The 17,287-nt window shown below is 46.4% G+C and overlaps 1 protein-coding gene across 2 annotated transcripts in view; it reads left to right on the top strand.

The window, feature by feature from the left end:
* The window catches only part of LOC135386236 (uncharacterized), a 220,632-nt gene that overhangs the window by 40,433 nt on the left and 162,912 nt on the right, over window positions 1-17,287 (top strand). For both annotated transcript variants that reach the window (XM_064616046.1, XM_064616047.1), the window contains exons 7-11: window positions 2,469-2,590; window positions 3,173-3,302; window positions 6,068-6,201; window positions 8,901-8,994; window positions 12,392-12,516. In XM_064616046.1, the coding sequence (XP_064472116.1) occupies window positions 2,469-2,590; window positions 3,173-3,302; window positions 6,068-6,201; window positions 8,901-8,994; window positions 12,392-12,516 (605 nt within the window). The remainder of the gene's footprint in view (window positions 1-2,468; window positions 2,591-3,172; window positions 3,303-6,067; window positions 6,202-8,900; window positions 8,995-12,391; window positions 12,517-17,287) is intronic.

Below are 17,287 nucleotides of genomic sequence, written 5' to 3' on the forward strand. Positions count from 1 at the left end.
GGGCCTGCCGTTGCCTGTCAGAGAAGGTGCTAGTCCACAGCGCATGCGCTTAAGGCAAAGCGCGGGTGGCGCGGGGAGGGAGAGCTTCAAGTGGACTGTGTGAAGCTGTGAAGGAAGAGAACTGGATGAACTAAAGAACTAAACGACGACGCGGGTCCTTTCGAAGTACTCGCATAGCCTGCCGTTGCCTGTCAGAGCTGCTGCTCGTCCACAGCGCATGCGCTTAAGGGAAAGCGCGGGCGGCAAGGCAAGGCGGAGACTCAAGTGGACTGTGTGCAGGTGTGAAGGAAGAGAACTCGATGAACTAAAGAACTAAACGGTTCCGCGGGTCGTTTTGAAGCACTCGTAGGGCCTGCCGTTGCCTGTCAGAGAAGGTGCTAGTCCACAGCGCATGCGCTTAAGGCAAAGCGCGGGTGGCGCGGGGAGGGAGAGCTTCAAGTGGACTGTGTGAAGCTGTGAAGGAAGAGAACTGGATGAACTAAAGAACTAAACGATTCCGCGGGTCGTTTTGAAGTACTCGCAGCGCCTGTCAGAACTGTTGCTCGTGCACAGCGCATGCGCTTAAGGGAAAAGCGCGGGGAGAGAGTCAGCGGTGCGGCTTTGAACGCCGTATGGATTGAAGTACTGTTGGCAAGGTGAACTATATGAACGACGAACGCTGAGCAGAGCTGAGATCGCTCTGAGCTCCTCCTCGCAGTTGTTTACTGCTAGTGGCGCCGTTATGTTCAGACTGACTGCTTGTGGCTGGCACGTCCTGGAGCGGGCACGCTATTTTCGCGGCAATACATTGCAACCTTCCCGATTTTCCCTCAACAAGGATAGACGTTGTACTTTTCTTCAAGCTCTCTCATACAATTGAATGAATTGAGTTCAAACTGTAGTTACTCTATCACACTTCTGTGTTCTCAAGCTCGCAGCAAGCAGGCATAAGTGAACAGAAAAACACGATTCTAACACTGAATGACGACTGCACCTTGCATAGTGATCAGTGCATTACTTTTCTCGTTAAAAATATAGGTAGAAAATTAAAGCAAAATAAAAAAAGCTACCTGAAAGATTACGGTTGCTATGTTGATGTGCTCGAACCTTTGGAAAAACTAAATTGCAAGATTATTTTGTTGCACCTCTCTTGGTACCGGCCTCGGCGGCCCAGTCGGTCGCGTGTTCGCCTTCTGATCCCGAGGTCGCAGGCTCGAACCCTACCGAGGACGCCAGCAACTTGGTGGCACGGTACAAGTTGCTTAGACGCGCCGTCTTCCTCGAGGGACGTTAAATACGGGGGGCAGTGTGATGCGCTTCCATCGCACGTTAAAGGACCCTCAGGTAGACAAAGGCAACACAGACCAACCGCAGTGGTCGCAGTGGCCAATCGCAGTGGTCGAGCCAAGCTTGTGACGGGACTATATTACTTGATTGTGTTTAATTGCGAACAGGTGAACGGATGAACTAATATTCTTTTAGACAGTTCAGTGGAGTGAACTGAACTAAATGAATTAGTTCACAAAAGTTAACTGATTTGCCCATCAGTAACTGGAAGACGCTCTCACTGCGCTGGTAACTGAGACTCGACGCGGGCCGTCGCTGCGATCGTTTCCCGTTGGAGCGAATTCATGTAAACAGCGTCGGGTCGAGTTCAACACGACTCGACAGTCAACTCGATCCGCTCTGTCGTGTTCGGGTTCGGGATCAGCGGAACCAAAATGATGGTTTGAAGCAATATTAATCGGTCCGAACCGGTTCACGTCTGCCATACTAATCAGTGTACCACATGTGAGAGATAACATCAGGTTCTGCAATGGCTTGCTCCTTCTTCCTGCCTCTTATACCTTATCTTATCGCCTCTACGTTTCATAGCTTCGAAGAACAATGCATTTCAAACCAGATCATGCTTCACAATACCGGAAAGTGATGGGAAATGGTGTACTGCATACCATTGAACTTCGCGTTGCGGGTAGCGGGTAGATGCGGGTCTCAATTTGGAACTGGGCGCGGGTTGCGTGTTGGGTGCGGATTTTAGCCTGCGGGCACGAGTCCGATGCGGGTTCAAAAATTCTGACACGAGAAAGAGTCTACTTTGAACTTGGAAGCACCATCTCAACTCGTCCCCAATCCCGAAACCCCATCCCGGGATTGACAGCAAAATATCTCGAAATCCCGGGACTGCAAAAAAAATAAATAAAATAAAAAATAAAAAGGAAAATGGCTCGCGCTTGACAACCTTAGTCTTGTGAGAAGGTATAGGCGTTTCTACTGTCTGCCGAACCGGTTACCGCATCATTTTTTTTCTTGTCGGTTTAGTTCTGATTCGTTCAAGGAGGGAGAAAAAATGTTTACGGCTCGGTTCGGATTGGGTTATTTCTCCCTTATCTTTTTTTCTTCTTTTTTTTTTGCTTTTCGCGATTTTCAGTTATACCGTTCAGTTCCGCTTTCGACTCCTGGTTTTAAGAGGCATTTGTCGTCTTTTCCAGTGTAATGGACTACAACAAGAAATGTGTTCCGCAATTGCTCCGCAGACAACTGTGCGGAGAATCTCTTATCAATCAGTTCCTCAACCAAGTACAGGCTGAATGTGGGAAACAGCTTTGGCGATGTAAGTAGACTAACAAGAATGCAGTGGGAGGATACTTACTACATTTTTTTTGTGCTACAACGAAAGCACTGTCACATGAAACTATAACTGAGCCAGCGTTCCAGGTGCCCAGAGGATCTATCCTAAGTGATACATGATGTCACGGAGACAGGCAAACAGGCGAGCGTTTCCAAGAGATCGGAGCCGTATATCAAAACGGAGTGTGGTCATTAACGGGTCATGCCCTATACCTGAAGCTCCACCCACTTTTTCAGCTTTGTGTGGCAGGTGGATTGGGATCTCTCCTTCTCCGCCATGCGAAGCGGTGTTGAAGTTAAGGTTGCTGTGAAGACTGAGCTGTACATGCTCATTTTCCAGCTCAAAATGCTTGTGTGTTATCGACTTAATATGCCCGTATACGGTGTGTTTACATTTGGTTAGATTGTCTTCCATGCATGACGTTACACACAACATTAGTAACGCACTTGGGTCAAATTGCTATAATGATTGTATATCACACAGGCGTCAACGTATAGTCGAATTGAATAACGTTAGAGAGGTCGTTAATTGTGTGTATTCAAGTATCATATTGTACATTTTCAGGCCCCGGGGATACAACGTGTAACGAATTAACACTGCAGGGAGCCGAAACTCAGTGCGCCGAAAAGTATGAACAGGAACACGCCCTCCCTTCTGGAGGTCTAATGTCCACCAATGACAAACGATACTGCTGGTAAGCTTTCCTTCACGTGACAAATAACTTATGTGAATTATGAGGAACGGTTGGCGATCTACGCCAAGTGTAGAAGCAGAACTCAACCGAACAACTCCTGTAACGTCTCTTCTGTGCACGCCTTGCCTGGAGGGGGGGGGGGGGCTTTGTTATTTTAGCTCAAGACACCTGTCGTTAAGATTAACCACTCTATAGTGAGCCACAGGCAGTACCGCAAGTAGTTCGTACCTTTATTGCCATTGTTCGATGCAAACTAAATATTTTTGCCGCGTACTTCAATAGCTATTTTAAGAACGTGTTTTGTTAACGCGTAAACTGTGGGGACGACGACAGGCAATGGATTTACTGCAGCGAGCCCACACCACAACTAAGCATGACGTCTCCTCTCCAGGCTTCTGGAGTCTCGCTTGCAAAGTGCAATATAACGTAGCATTACAATGCCTGCAGCTACCTCGTGATAACTTCGCATAGCAAATACAACCTGCCTTCCAGTTCCCATGGTTCGCGTGGCCACACCAGTCGTCTTGGCGCAGACCGCAGGAAGTTCCGAGGGGGCAGAGGAACAGCGCTATCTCACTAATACTGTGAATAAAAGCTGTCAATATCGCTAGAAGTTGTAAAACCCCAACCCCAGTTGTAAAGCATGCTTCCTCTTTGAATGAATTAATGAGTGACTGAGCAACACTCGAGGAAATGGAAATCGTGAGTGCGACTGCTATGCACGGCCCTGTACTGGAGTCACTATGGGTAAGGGGAAAGCCATAGCATTTTGGGTGTACATGTAGCATCCTTAAACATAAGCTAGGTTCGGTTCCATGCGTCGCACGCACTGGAGTCATTGGAGTATTTGTTTGACATATGTTCCACCTCTTCCACCACCAGCTCCACCTCGACTGCACACACGCACTGCACACGTCGAGGTGTTTCGATCTTGCTACATATTTTTTGTGGGAGAGCCACATCTTCGTGATGAACATTGGCACGAATCTCGAACTTCAAATCGGAACGGATGCCGAGCAAAAAATTTAAGCGCGCACGACGGAGCACTCGGGCCGAAGTTTGAGACAGCCCTATGCTCCCTACGTACAGGTGTCGGGGACGACATTTTTTCAACCCGTTCTTTACATACTCAACTGTAACTGTAACTGAACTGTAACTGTATGGCATACGCTGATACCTACTGCCGCCATTTCGCTTAAAAAAAATGGCAAAAACGCCGCAGAGCGCGTTTTAGCGTGAACTTTGTCGCCTTGCTGTCGGGAAAGTGGACATTAGACCGAAGTGATTCTTACACTGTAAGATAGCCCATTAAGTGATCTTTCTAACGGTATGCTGTTAAAGATTGTGAGTGATAAAGCTAAGGCGGTATGAGGGAGCAAACCGGGATCACAATCGAAAAATACGCCGAATTCACGGATAGATTTCTCGAAAACCCCACCTTTTTCTCATTTTCTCAAAAAAAAACATCATGTATTCATCATTCTATTGCCTTTCAAGCAGTATTAATTTTGTAGGGACTAAAAACATTTGACAACCACAGCGGAGCGAAAAGGCGACACATGCAGCGCAGTGACATCTCACAGGCGTACGGCTGGATTAATACACCGCAGGCGTGCGCTAATGTCTGTATATCCAAGCCACCATTTATTTCTTGCGTTCCCATATGCAGGAGAATGATCCCTAGTAGTTTGTTGCACCGTCACCGTGTAGGCGTGATTATGTTAAGCCATATGAGATCTAACGCCAAAAGGCCAAGATGCTGCTGCCAGCCATCCGGCTCTTTCCTTGCATTTCGCTTCGCTTTGCATTCATCCACCTATCACCCGTCAACGCATCTTTGACGAACATACGTCCGGCTTCCAAAGTCACGTCCATGTGAAATACATTTTGTACGCGGAACAGAGAGTAGAATACATGTAAAGAATAAATACTAAATAGCTGCCTGTCAGCCTGTGTCGTGACTGCGGAAATGGGAATACGCCCGACGGTACAAGAAACAGTTTGGGATTGTTCGCTTGCATGTGGGAACGCAGGAAATAAATGGCAACATGGATACACACACGTTAGCGCACGCCTGCGGTGTATTAATCTAGCCGTACGCCTGTGAGATGTCACTGCGTACCATGTGCCGCGTTTTCGCTCCGCTATCGTTGTCAAATATTTTTAGTTCCTACAAAATTTATACCGCTTGAAAGGCAATAGAATGATTAATACATGATATTTTCTTCGAGAAGGGGTTTTCGAGAAATCGATCCGTGAAGTCTGCGTATTTTCCGATGGTGATCCAGGTTTGCTCCCTCATACCGCCTTAGCTTTATCATTCACAATCTTTTAACAGCACACCGTTAGAAAGAAAACTTAATGGGCTATCTTGCGGGCGGTAGGCGGTAAGGGCGGTAGTAGATATCAGCGTATGCCGCACAGTTACAGTCCAGTGTGTAGAGAACGGGTAGAAAAAATGTCTTCCCCGTCTCTTGTACGTAGGGCGCATAGGGTTGTCTCAAACTTCGGCCCGAGTGTTCCGTCGTGCGCTCCGGTGAGGCACCGTCGTGCGGCGTGCATTTTTTTTCTCTCGGCATCCGTTTCGATTTGAAGTTCGAGATTTGTGCCAATGTTCATCACAAAGATGTGGCTTTCACACAAAAAATATGTAGCAAAACCGAAGGACCTCGAGGGACGGGCTTGCCTGAGTTGAGATGAAATCACCCATTAGCAGTGAGTAGTTATCTGTCATGTAACAGCCATTCATATGCTATCTCTTGCAGCGTGTTGCAGTACAAGAAGGATTGTGTTCCAGAAGAATTGAAGCGATACAAATGTGAACAGCAGTTTACTGCAAATTATGTTACAAAGATACAGAGTGACATAAGAAACCAATGTGGAGCAACGAACCTTGAGTGTGAGTATAAAAGCAAAAAGGAATGTTGGTCCCATGATGCATCCTACGCATCTTCTGCGAACAGAAGATTTTGTGACGTGAGAAATGTATTTCAGAAGCAGTGTCTTCCACCTGGCTGTAGCTTCTGCTGGTTCCCGTGTCATTCCGAGGATTTTTACGTCTTACATACGCTAGTTATTTAGTAACAGTGATCACAACAGAGGTGGTAGTGGTAGTGTGGCCTACATTTTATGACACAAGTATATCATCAAGTATATTCAACATGATGGTAGGGAGGACCACGAGAGAACATATTTCCCTTCATCAGAGTCAGATAATCCTAAACAAACTGTATATGCGTCACTGTAAAACCCCATAAGGCATATGTTGTAAGTCATGCATGTAAAGTAATTGCAACGGGCCGGCGTGCCGATTGCCACCAACGGCAGGCCGGCGTGCGCAGTACCGTTCCACGGCGGCGACCAGGAACGCAGGAACAGCGCTCATTTCACGTGACAGAGCCACGTGATTTGGATCCATGGAGATGATTGGGGTATAGGTGCCGCTCAGGTGGCCAGATAAACCGCTTTCCTGCGCAGATGAGCCTCCTTCAGCGAGGGTGATCCGCTCCTCGGAAGCGCTTTTTCGTTTTGAGCTCATTGCAATATCAAAATTCGGGGATCGATTTTTTAACACATGTGCGTGTTTCAGGATTTTGAAAGCGTGAAATGGCTTTCGACGAGTATGGTCTCTCGCTATTGTCCGAAATATCATAATTAAAGAGGTAAACTTCCCGTATAATATGTCAGATATGACCGCACTGTTGAGAGCGTTGCCATCACCGAAAGACTCGTCACCGTTCCTGGGTCACATAACGTACTCATGTTGAGACGTCCACACCTACTCAATCACTTGCATGTATTCAGCTTTTCTTAAATCCGATATCAACAGAACGCAATGCCCTAACTCCTTCTTCAAGTCAGAAAATAACTCCGGAGTGGCCACTATCCTCAAGGCCCGTTGCACTCACAAGCTGTCCGGGTGAAAATTTTGATCGCACGGCAAATAACCGCCTCCTTTATTATCTTGCGGATAATGTATCCACAAATACGAGTGCGGTTCTCGGGGAATGTTAATTAGTAAACCACCTTATCCGGCGGGAGACTACCATCCGTAACTATACATAGCTAGGAGGTAACAGTGTCTCTCTGTCTGTCTTCATTAAGCTCGCAAAGGCATGCGATACTATATGGCGGTATGGCGTGCTTGATCCTCATGATTTTGAAATATGTGGGCACCTATTAAGTTGCGTATGTAACTGTCTTCAGGAAAGGACATCCAGGGTAGAACTTGACACAACGTTACCTCGTCCATTCACGGAGTGCCCCACAGAGGTCCGTCCTGAGTGTTCCGCTCTTTAGAGTAAAGATCAACTCCATCGTAAATTCCATTACACATTCTATTTCCTATTCCTTGTACGTAGAAGGCATAAAAATATCGCGGCTATTCTATGGTCCTACCATGAAAATCAAGGGACACAAGTTAGTGGTCTAATCAGTAGATAGGCTTTCCTGGCTCCTGTTTATCAGCAACCTCACCAAGTGTGCGAGCGATGCGCTTCTAAACATGACGTGAACCGACATGACATGAACCCGGCCAATAGCATTGCTCACAAAACCGTACATCAGCGACCTAATCTTAGCGTTGCACCACAATCATTATATCAACGTGTCTGCTGTAGCTCAAAGGATGCAATGAGTTAACAGTGTGATTCTCCTGCGAGGGTAATGGATGGTCTAGCCATATCGCCGTCGAGAGAGAGAGTTTGCGCTCGCGGGGCAGGGCAAATCTGAAGCGCCCCCTCCACCTCTGTCACTGCCATCAGAAGCCTAGTAAACAAAGAAAAGAAAACGCCCACCTACACTACCGAGCCCGTAAATTCAAATTCTCTTCATTCCAAATTTACACCTACCAATCAACCTACCTACCACACCAACCAACCTACGAGGGTTCGCCGTTCGGCGCCCTCTCTGGCGAGGGCGCCCCTCTCGCACCCCGTGGGGCTACGATTGGATTTGGATTTGGATTCGAGAAATTCGTGGTTCGTCCCATCTCGAGTAAATATTCTAGTCTATGGATAAATTCGAAAACGAGATGCCTATACATACGGTCTGGTGTTGCCTAGTGAGGGATACCCTAGGGGATTAAGCCGTATATCATTTACTTTACATTTGGTCTGTTTGGTATCGCTATCAACATGGTGGTGGTACTTTCCCGAATTTGTAGCGACCTTGCGCTACTTTTCCGTGGATTGCTTCGTTAGTCAGACCTGGTAGCAGCTACAACACCGATGTCGCAAGCGGCTCGACTGTCTACCTGAAGCCATTAGATGACCGATAAACGTTTTCGCTCGCCATCTCTTGCCCTTTAATACACTCGCACAGCGCTGCATAACGGCCGCACATTTGCCATATAAACTCGTTTCATTTTTCCTCCTTTCCACATGCCATTAGACTATTGAATGGTTAAACCCTCGTCCATCGCCTCAGTTGCAAATCATACCTCATCCAAAAACTATTGTCCGTTCCGGCCGTGTTAAAAGGCTCTCTGTGCGTGCACCGCGCACATATTCCTCTGCCATTGAGCCATTCCACATTGATTCTGCAGTTCCCCGTCGCCGAAAATATCGACGAAATGGAATGGTATCCTTCGTCTTTCAGGTGCCGTTTGTCCAAAAGGATTACTAGAGAGCGCAAGGAGAGAGTGCAACAACACGTATCGAAGGGATATAACTGCATCCATACTGCGTTGCTGGTAAGAGCTTTTTTCGTGTGCGTATCAAACGGCCACAACGCAATTGCAATAATAATGGTACCCCACGTCGCCGCCAGCGACGGTGGGTAGAGTACCGCTCCTGACAGCGAAACGCCGCCGTCATGATCTGGACTGTATAGATCAAGGGTGTCCTCACGCTACTCTTCTACTCATATCGCTCGAGGAAATCTCTCTCATTTATTTCCCATGAGTTGCATTAGGTGCCGGCCGCCTCGCGTTTGCAAGGGTGTGTGACCGAGAAAAAAAAGCGTCAGGGAAGCACCCCAGGGAATAAAATCATGACTATATGGCTGCAGTAGTCCGGCCCTGCACTTGCTGCTCGACACTGGCGGATCCTATGGAACCACCGAAATTCACGGGCCCTCGATGTCTGTCCAAGTCATTCTGGCGAAAGGAAAGACACATTTTTGGTGGCCGTCAGACTTAGCAAGCCAGACACTTCAAGTTCGATGTTTGCATTTCGATGTACAGGCTACTTTAAGCTCGCTGTTCGCAGTTTCCCGCGCGCGACTGCGCATTTTATAGTCGAATAACCTTTATTCCCGGTATTTTATTTGGCAGCGGGGATCTCAATCACTTTATTTCGGGGCACAACCGGTAATCTCCTCCCCCTCCCCGCCAAAAAATAAAAAAATATGCGTCTCGAGCAAGAAACTGCTTTCCTCCCAAAGTCAGGGTCTTCATCCATCGATGCTACTTGTGAGCTGAGTTAACTTTAGCGGTGGGACGCAGCGGCATTCAGCATAAATATAGAGGGGTTTTCGGCATGCTAGGTTCGTCTTTGCAATCTCGGGACCTTGGGGGTTCGGAAATCTTTGGAACTCGCTAAAGTTACAGATGGATAAAAAAAAAGGGCCCCTCGTATTACGACCGCATCTGCAAAACAGCGCCTGGCGTGTTTAAAAAAAAAGCACGTGCACAACGTCAACGCATTACTTCAAATCCCAGACAACGACTGTGCTCAACCTAGTGTCACAGAGGAGAAAAAAAAATCAGAAAGTGCCACGCGAAAAACCCCTACTCAACTTGCCACAGTCTTCAAGTAGTTTCACGTTACCATATACCGTACAAGTGATAACAGCGAGCTATATGATGGAGGTGCCTAGAAGGTCAATTTATTCCTTGCTTCAAGGAATCAGGTTCTGTAACTAGAGCCCAGGGAGAAGGTCATTTCAATTTCGAATTGCACGTGGTAAAAATTATTCATGAAAGTAATCGTGTAACGTTTAGAAATATTTAGAAACAATTTGCGCACTATTTCGTAAGGGTCATCGAGACGTGGCGAATTATAAACGGCACTGGACAATAGATCTGCAAGTTGGGGGACGGTGGAAGCTGTCACAGCCGCACCAACTTATGTTAGCCTAATACTATACTAATCGAGCTTCTGTTTTCATAGGTTAATTTAGTGATAGGTTAGGTTATGTTAGTGCACCTGCGGTAGCTTACGTGTACTCTAAACTAAATGTCTTCGGTTAGTTTAGTGATAGGTTAGTTTAGTGATAGGTTAGGCTAGTGAGGCTGTGGCAGATTGCCTCGCTTGAGCGAGTGCTTTCGAAAAGGAAGTTGAGGGACGATGCAAGCTGTCCCAACCGCACCAACCTCACTTAACGTGTACTCTAAACTAAATGTCTTTGGTTGGTTTCGTGATAGGTTCGCCAGTGCGGCTGTGGCAGGTTGCGTCGCTTGACCGAGTGCGTTCGAAAAGGCAGTTGAGAGACTTTGCAAGCTTTCCCAACCCCATCAACCTCACTTAACGAGTACTCTAAACTATATGTATTCGGTTAGTTTTGTGATACGTTAGGGTAGTGCGGCTGTGACAGTCCAGTTCGTTGTTAAGGTAGCACATCAACGCCGTGGCAATGTCGTCTTTATTGAGCGCGTGTGCAGGGTACGCGTCGAGTAAGGCCCAAACGCCATCCGATCTTCTTACCCGTCTGGCCTTGTCAGTCAGGTACTCCGTTACTCCAGGTACCGAATTTATTATTTCTTTCTTGCTGACACTTGCAGGTAGCCGCGTCAAAAGCCGATACCTGGCGTGTCGCGAAATGCATTTCTCGTACGGGAAGGTGCGACCGATACTTACTCTGTGCTTGACACAGTCCTTACACTCCTGCTTCAGGGACGCCATATGCGTCACTAATCTTGAAGCGCATTGACTTAATCCGCGCTTCAGTCACTTGAGATTGCTTTCGGGAGACGGAAGCTCGCATGCTTCTTCCCTTTAAGACAGGGTCTTTAAGACGCGTGGACGTCCTAACGGGATTATATCAATATTGGAAGGCGATATCCCCTCTCTTAGCTCATTAATATCATCATCTGGTTCCCCGCAGTCTGAGAAGTGCATGGCTCGTGCTGCAGGTCAATACTAGTGGCACAACTCGTCGTCGTCCTTCACAGTGTGCTCCGAGTCGAGTGCTTCCGTATAGCGCTGCGGATGTCCAGACGGGAAACTTGCTCAAACCCTGGTTGTTTTGGTAATACGTTTCTCGTGACGACGACCACGGCCCGAATAATTCACACGTTTTGTACTGAACGAAGTTTGCACACACCAATCACACACTGAACTTCACACCAAGGGAGGTTGTGTTCAGTGCTCGTGGTATACAACCATCGATTATGTTCGGGACGCCCAATGGGAGTGGATGTAAGCCGCGGGTAAGAGCAGGTGCAAAGTCCAAGGAGAATTCAGACAAAAAAGACGTGTATAAGCGACGAAAAACAATGGGTTAGAGAATGATTCGCACCAGTATGTCAGTAGACCTAAAGATGCATCTTAAGGCGCAACACACACGGACAAGAGGGAGACACACACTCGCGCCACTCGCAACTCAGTTTAATAGCAAAAGGCACATAGACAGGAACAAAAAAGAAAGAAAAAAAGAGATTTTTTTTGTTCCTGTCTATGTGCGTCTGAGTATGTATGTCTGAGTTGTGAGTGGCGCGAGTGTGTGTCTCCCTCTTGTCCGTGTGTGTTGCGCCTTAAGATGCATCAGTATAACCAACTAGCCCAATTATTGTTGTAGTAGACCTAAAACACGCAGCGTAAGACAACGCACTATGGGGACGTGTTCAGATGGTCCGAGGTGGCACGCTGTCTGAACAAGGTAGCGGCGTGGAGGGGTATCTATCCTGTCCCAAAACGTCGCCAAGTAAGGATGACCCGCTATATCTTGGTGAACAATTCCTAGTGTAAGTCCCATGCGCCACGCAAATGTGCTTTTTCCGATTTATCTCTATTTACGTTCGACATCGCTTGCCGCTTCGAGTGCCCGGAAAAACTGTTTCGACTTGACTCGATCAAAAGATGCCACGAGATTGCGTCAGAATCTCCCGGTAATTTAGGAGATTCTTGTATACGTCTTCTCTCTTCCAGTGTGTTCGAACACAGCAAGACTTGTGTTCCGGAGATACTCAAAGGAAAAAAATGTGATGAGACGACTCTTCTTGATGTGCACTCTACTGACATCAAGGTTGAGTGTGGAACATCTAAGCCAGTCTGTGAGTATTAACTAACAAAAAAGAACGACGGGGGAACAACGCATGTTGCTCGGCTTGTCACACCAGTCGTGTTCGTCACTCAGCGATAAAATTTCCTTATTTCACAAGCTCTGCTGCCTCTGCTGGCTTCCGTGATCGTTCCAGTAACTAGCGAAAACTTGGAAGTGAAATAATTATTTTATTCGGCACTATTTATCTCAATAAAGCTGGTGGTGTGACCAGCCAATGGCCAGAAATACCTGCACCTTCAACAACATGACGCTCACTCTTAACAATAGCAACAGCAAATACTTTTGTGCCGAATTCACTCTTTACGTACGATTTAACAATTTATGAAATATCCTTCTGAATTGGCAAAATCCTCGAATGAATTATTTCTGTAAACATAGCAGGGGCAGGCAAGCTAGCTGGTGTTGAATTGATATTGACATTGTCTTGAGTTTGAGGGGAAACACAGGACGAACACAGGACGAGATGAACAGATAGACTCGTGAGTCTATCTGTTCATCTCTTCCTGTGTTCGTCCTGTGTTTCCCCCTCAAACTACGACCCACGATGTGACCTCACGGACCCCTCTCCCCCATTTGGGTTGGGATACGCGCGTCTACCCTCGCTGCTCCTGTGTGACGTCACCGATCTCGCTTCTTCGGGGCCATTTTTCTTCGTACCTGCTCACGTCATGGACACGAAACCTTGAATATGGGATGAAGTCGGGTGATGAATAGTTTTTCGTATTTATCTCGGAAAGCTGGAAACCAACTGTCACAACACCTTTGATAACAAGCAATGACACGCAATAGGATGCGGTGAGACTTAATAGTATTTGCCGATTGGGCTGATGTCATAATCAGCACGTCATAATGGTTGCCCTATAGTTTCTGACCATATGTAGTTTTGGTTTCGGTTTGAATCTCCTAGTTTTTAAATCGTTGCCAAGCGCCCTCTAGTGACAAATTTTGACCGTCTGCAGTTTCGGTTTGAAAAATGGATGTCGTTTCACAGCACGTTTTTTTTTTTTTTTTGTTTGTTGTTTTGTTTTTTTTAAGCCACAATGATGAGTACCCAAGCAGCACACAATAGGGCCCATATTCGCTGGGTCCAATATATACGGGTCCAATATGGGCCCGTTTCACAAAGGTTTCCACCATATTGGCTGAAACTGAGCAATATGGACCCCATATTGCCCGGTGTAAGCCAATATTGGGGAAATCTTGGCAAAAGCCGCATAACACTGCGGTGGACGCACCCGTCTGACTTTTATTTTTTTTTTCCAACGCTCTTTTGAAGTGCCAACCATATAAAAACGTAATCGCCCCCGCAAGATGCATTTTCGACTGATGGTATACGCTTCACAGCTCTATGTGCACAGAGAGTGTGCCTCGTAAGAGTCAAGTGATGTATTTCAAACCATTCTTCTGTTACAGTGTACCTTATCGCTAAATTAACTGCCTCCATGTATTAGTTTTAAATTCTTTTTGTTCTTTTGCAGAGATGAGACGGCAGAGAGATGGTACCCGATTTCGAAAGAGTGATACCGTAATCGCTATGCTTTCCATTCCAGATTTGTCTTCCAATATTGTACACATTGCTGGGGGCATCGTTCTATTACTTGCATATCTTTAAGCACTCGAAGTTGTAATAACTGTACGCCACATCTGCTTCTTTCACGCATTGCCATAGCCGATGTATACCATTTTGTGACAGATTGACTCCATATCCCGTCGGGTGACCATTGCTGAGCGAAAGTCGTACGGTAGTTACTGCAGCTCGGCATTGGTGGACATGAATGTTATGGTCAATCTGAGTCACAGTAGTGCGTTTTCCCTGTTTCAGTGTTGGTTTTGTAAATTCAGTTGTGGCTGCGAAAACGAACAGGGAAACATTACTAGAAACGACAAGGCAGAGCGGAACATCCCGAGGCATCTATGTATTTACCACGACTGCCTACAGTAAAATGAGATGACTCATCAAGGATTTCAATATTTATTGGTAAGCGTCTTTGGGTGTCAATCTACCACCCAGGTAATGGTAGCCGGTCTTTATTGCGTAGGACATGACGCATAGACTTTCGGCCACCAGTTTCGTTACGTCGACGTCGCGATCACCAATAGCTGAATATGCATGGAGTTCATCTGTTGTCCCCATTCGGAGACCAGGTCGAACGTGTGGTTGAATAGGTGTTCACACCTATTGTGGACCCTGGCATACATTGTTTTTTGTTTTGGGGGACTCCCACACAGGCTGTTTTTCAGCAAGATTCAGAGGCAGGGATTGGAACAAGAAAATGTCTCTGGTTATCTTGAATGCTGCGATGAGCACTGTGTCCTCAGATGACTTCGATGAATCGCAGTCTCTGAGTGCACTCTTGGAGCGAGAATCCACTAGCCAGCGTGCTGCCTATATACAGACATTAGAGGTCACAAGTCCCTGATCCATAGCCCTGAAGTCTTTTTTTTTTTTTGCTATAGTAAAATGAATTGGAAGACTGTAAACTGGCGAACTGTAAAAATATGTAACACATTGTCCTTGTCCAGTCATCGTCCAGGGTTCATTGTGTTAATCACAGAAATGCCTGGCTTCCTGTTTTGCGATTTCATTGCATACAAAGGTTCCACAAAACAGTTCTCTGGTGCAGTAGTGCCTACTGAACGCCACATAGAGCTGCCACTCCTCCGTGTTTGTTCTTCGGACAAATTTCACTTGTCTGTCTTTGTCGATTTCTAGCACGCGAGGTGTTTTGGATACAAACAACACTAACTGCATGCTTCTGTGAGATTGGCAGCAAACAGAGTTGGCTTGAACGACAGTTGGCGAACGTTGGCTTGAACAACAGGACAAAGGGCATGCACTTCTGCATCTGGAGTCAAATGGTAATAAAGCATAAATGTCAGTTTTGCATGTGCAGCTGGAGCTATTGGTATATTTTTGCATTTTGATTTGTGAGGCAGGTGTATGTCGGCTTTGGAATTGAGGTCTTGTTCGAAGTCCAACTCATCCCTCATATGTCAACCAACGTCCAGTATTGCTTGCTTTAGTTTGAAGATCTCATGCTTGAATGGGCTTCGTGGTCTGCTACCTTGGTAGGCATCGCTCCTGACCATCAATACTTTTAGGTTCGAGGGAACTTGCTTGCTGCACAAGTCGTCAAATATCAGCTATTTTTAGTTAGGGGCGACGGTCAATCATCTGGCAAGGTATATTCCAGGTGTTGTTTGAAGCCTTCGTTCTATTCCAACAAGCATGCTCAGGGATAACTGAACATGTCTGAGGTAGAGCACGATGCATGAAAAACCACTGTATGCCTTTCTGTTGCACCACCAGATTGCAATAAACGAAAATCGTCTGATGTTTGCCTTGGGAGCACTGGAATGTCCACATCGTTGAGAAGGAACTTCTCTTGTTGATATATTGTCGCTACATGTGATACAGTTCCGATCCTTTGGTTCTCTTGTAATGAGCGAAAACGCCTTCTGCATCAGATGTGGCAGCATATACCTCACTCGTACCTGAAGCGTCCGGCTTGTATAACATTGCTGAAAGGGTGTGTGTCTGAGTTACATTGATGGTATTCGTAATGACGTCCAGGTAGGAAAGGTACGCATAATGTTTGACCAAGGTTGAATTCAGGTTGATATGTACTTGCTGCAACAGCGAGGAACCAATCGCTTGCAGAAGTATGGCCACTTCAAGTGTTGCTTGTTGTGGTTACTGCTGGATCTCCGTTCTTTCGAATGATCTTACACTGAACATGCAAAAAAGCTGGACTGAAGATCAAAGAAGCCTCCATCGGGATCTAGTACATTCTACTATAGCCGTCCGCTTGATCTCGAAGCACATACAGCTGGCTTGTAGTGCACAGACAGGTACCTTTATGCACTACTGCAATAGACATTTTTTCAGCACGTAAAAAACTCGGATGTCCTTCGCTTCTCTGCAGGAGCTTTTTTACCGACCTTGCGTTTTCTTCCTTCCCCTCTGAGTCTCTCAAGTAGCTCCTCACGAGCTCCTCAGCTGCCTACTGCTTTATTGAGAGCTTCTACAACGATGTGTCCTGCTGGACTTCCTCGGCTGGACTTTCCGGTATCGAGGGTGCCTTCTTCCAACATGTGGTGCCACCTTTTTAGTCAGTATAGGCAACAAACCCCCCAATACGTCACCAAAGATGCCTTCTCGAATCTGATAAACTACGGGAGCGGAATAGTGTGGTAGGCAATGCTCTTGGTTTCCTCCACCAAAATGTGCTATGTGTACATTTGTTGTATACATTTACGTAGGTGAATCGTCAACCCGGCACCTCCAGAGTCAGAAATTAATGGAATGAAATCACCTATCTCGTTTGCCAATTCGTTTTGAATGGTTGTGAATTCCTTCGCACATACATATTTATTGTAGAGGTTTGTGTATCACATCGTTCCTACCCTCGACACTGAACAGTATCGAGAGAAGAAATGGTGCTCTGACGTCACCCACAAAGTCGTTCTCGATGACGTTGTAGTGTGTGAAAACATAGTTTCGAGCAGGGAATAGACTGCGTACCTTGAGAACTTGCCCATTGTGTTGACCATGACCATGTTTTTCTTTTTTTCTGAGAAAATTTCTACGTGTACACCTGTTTTACAACATCAGAAAATGTGTTGATGTCACAGGGAAACTAGTGTGCTGTGGTTTCACAACGAACCCACTGACGGGCGAAGCTTGAAACTAGAGGGCGCTTTGGCAATCATTCAACACCTTGAAATTTCAAACCGAAACCAGAAACCGTACGTGGTCA

Source organism: Ornithodoros turicata, chromosome 2 (assembly GCF_037126465.1).
Source record: "Ornithodoros turicata isolate Travis chromosome 2, ASM3712646v1, whole genome shotgun sequence".
In the NCBI taxonomy this organism is placed as follows: domain Eukaryota; kingdom Metazoa; phylum Arthropoda; class Arachnida; order Ixodida; family Argasidae; genus Ornithodoros; species Ornithodoros turicata.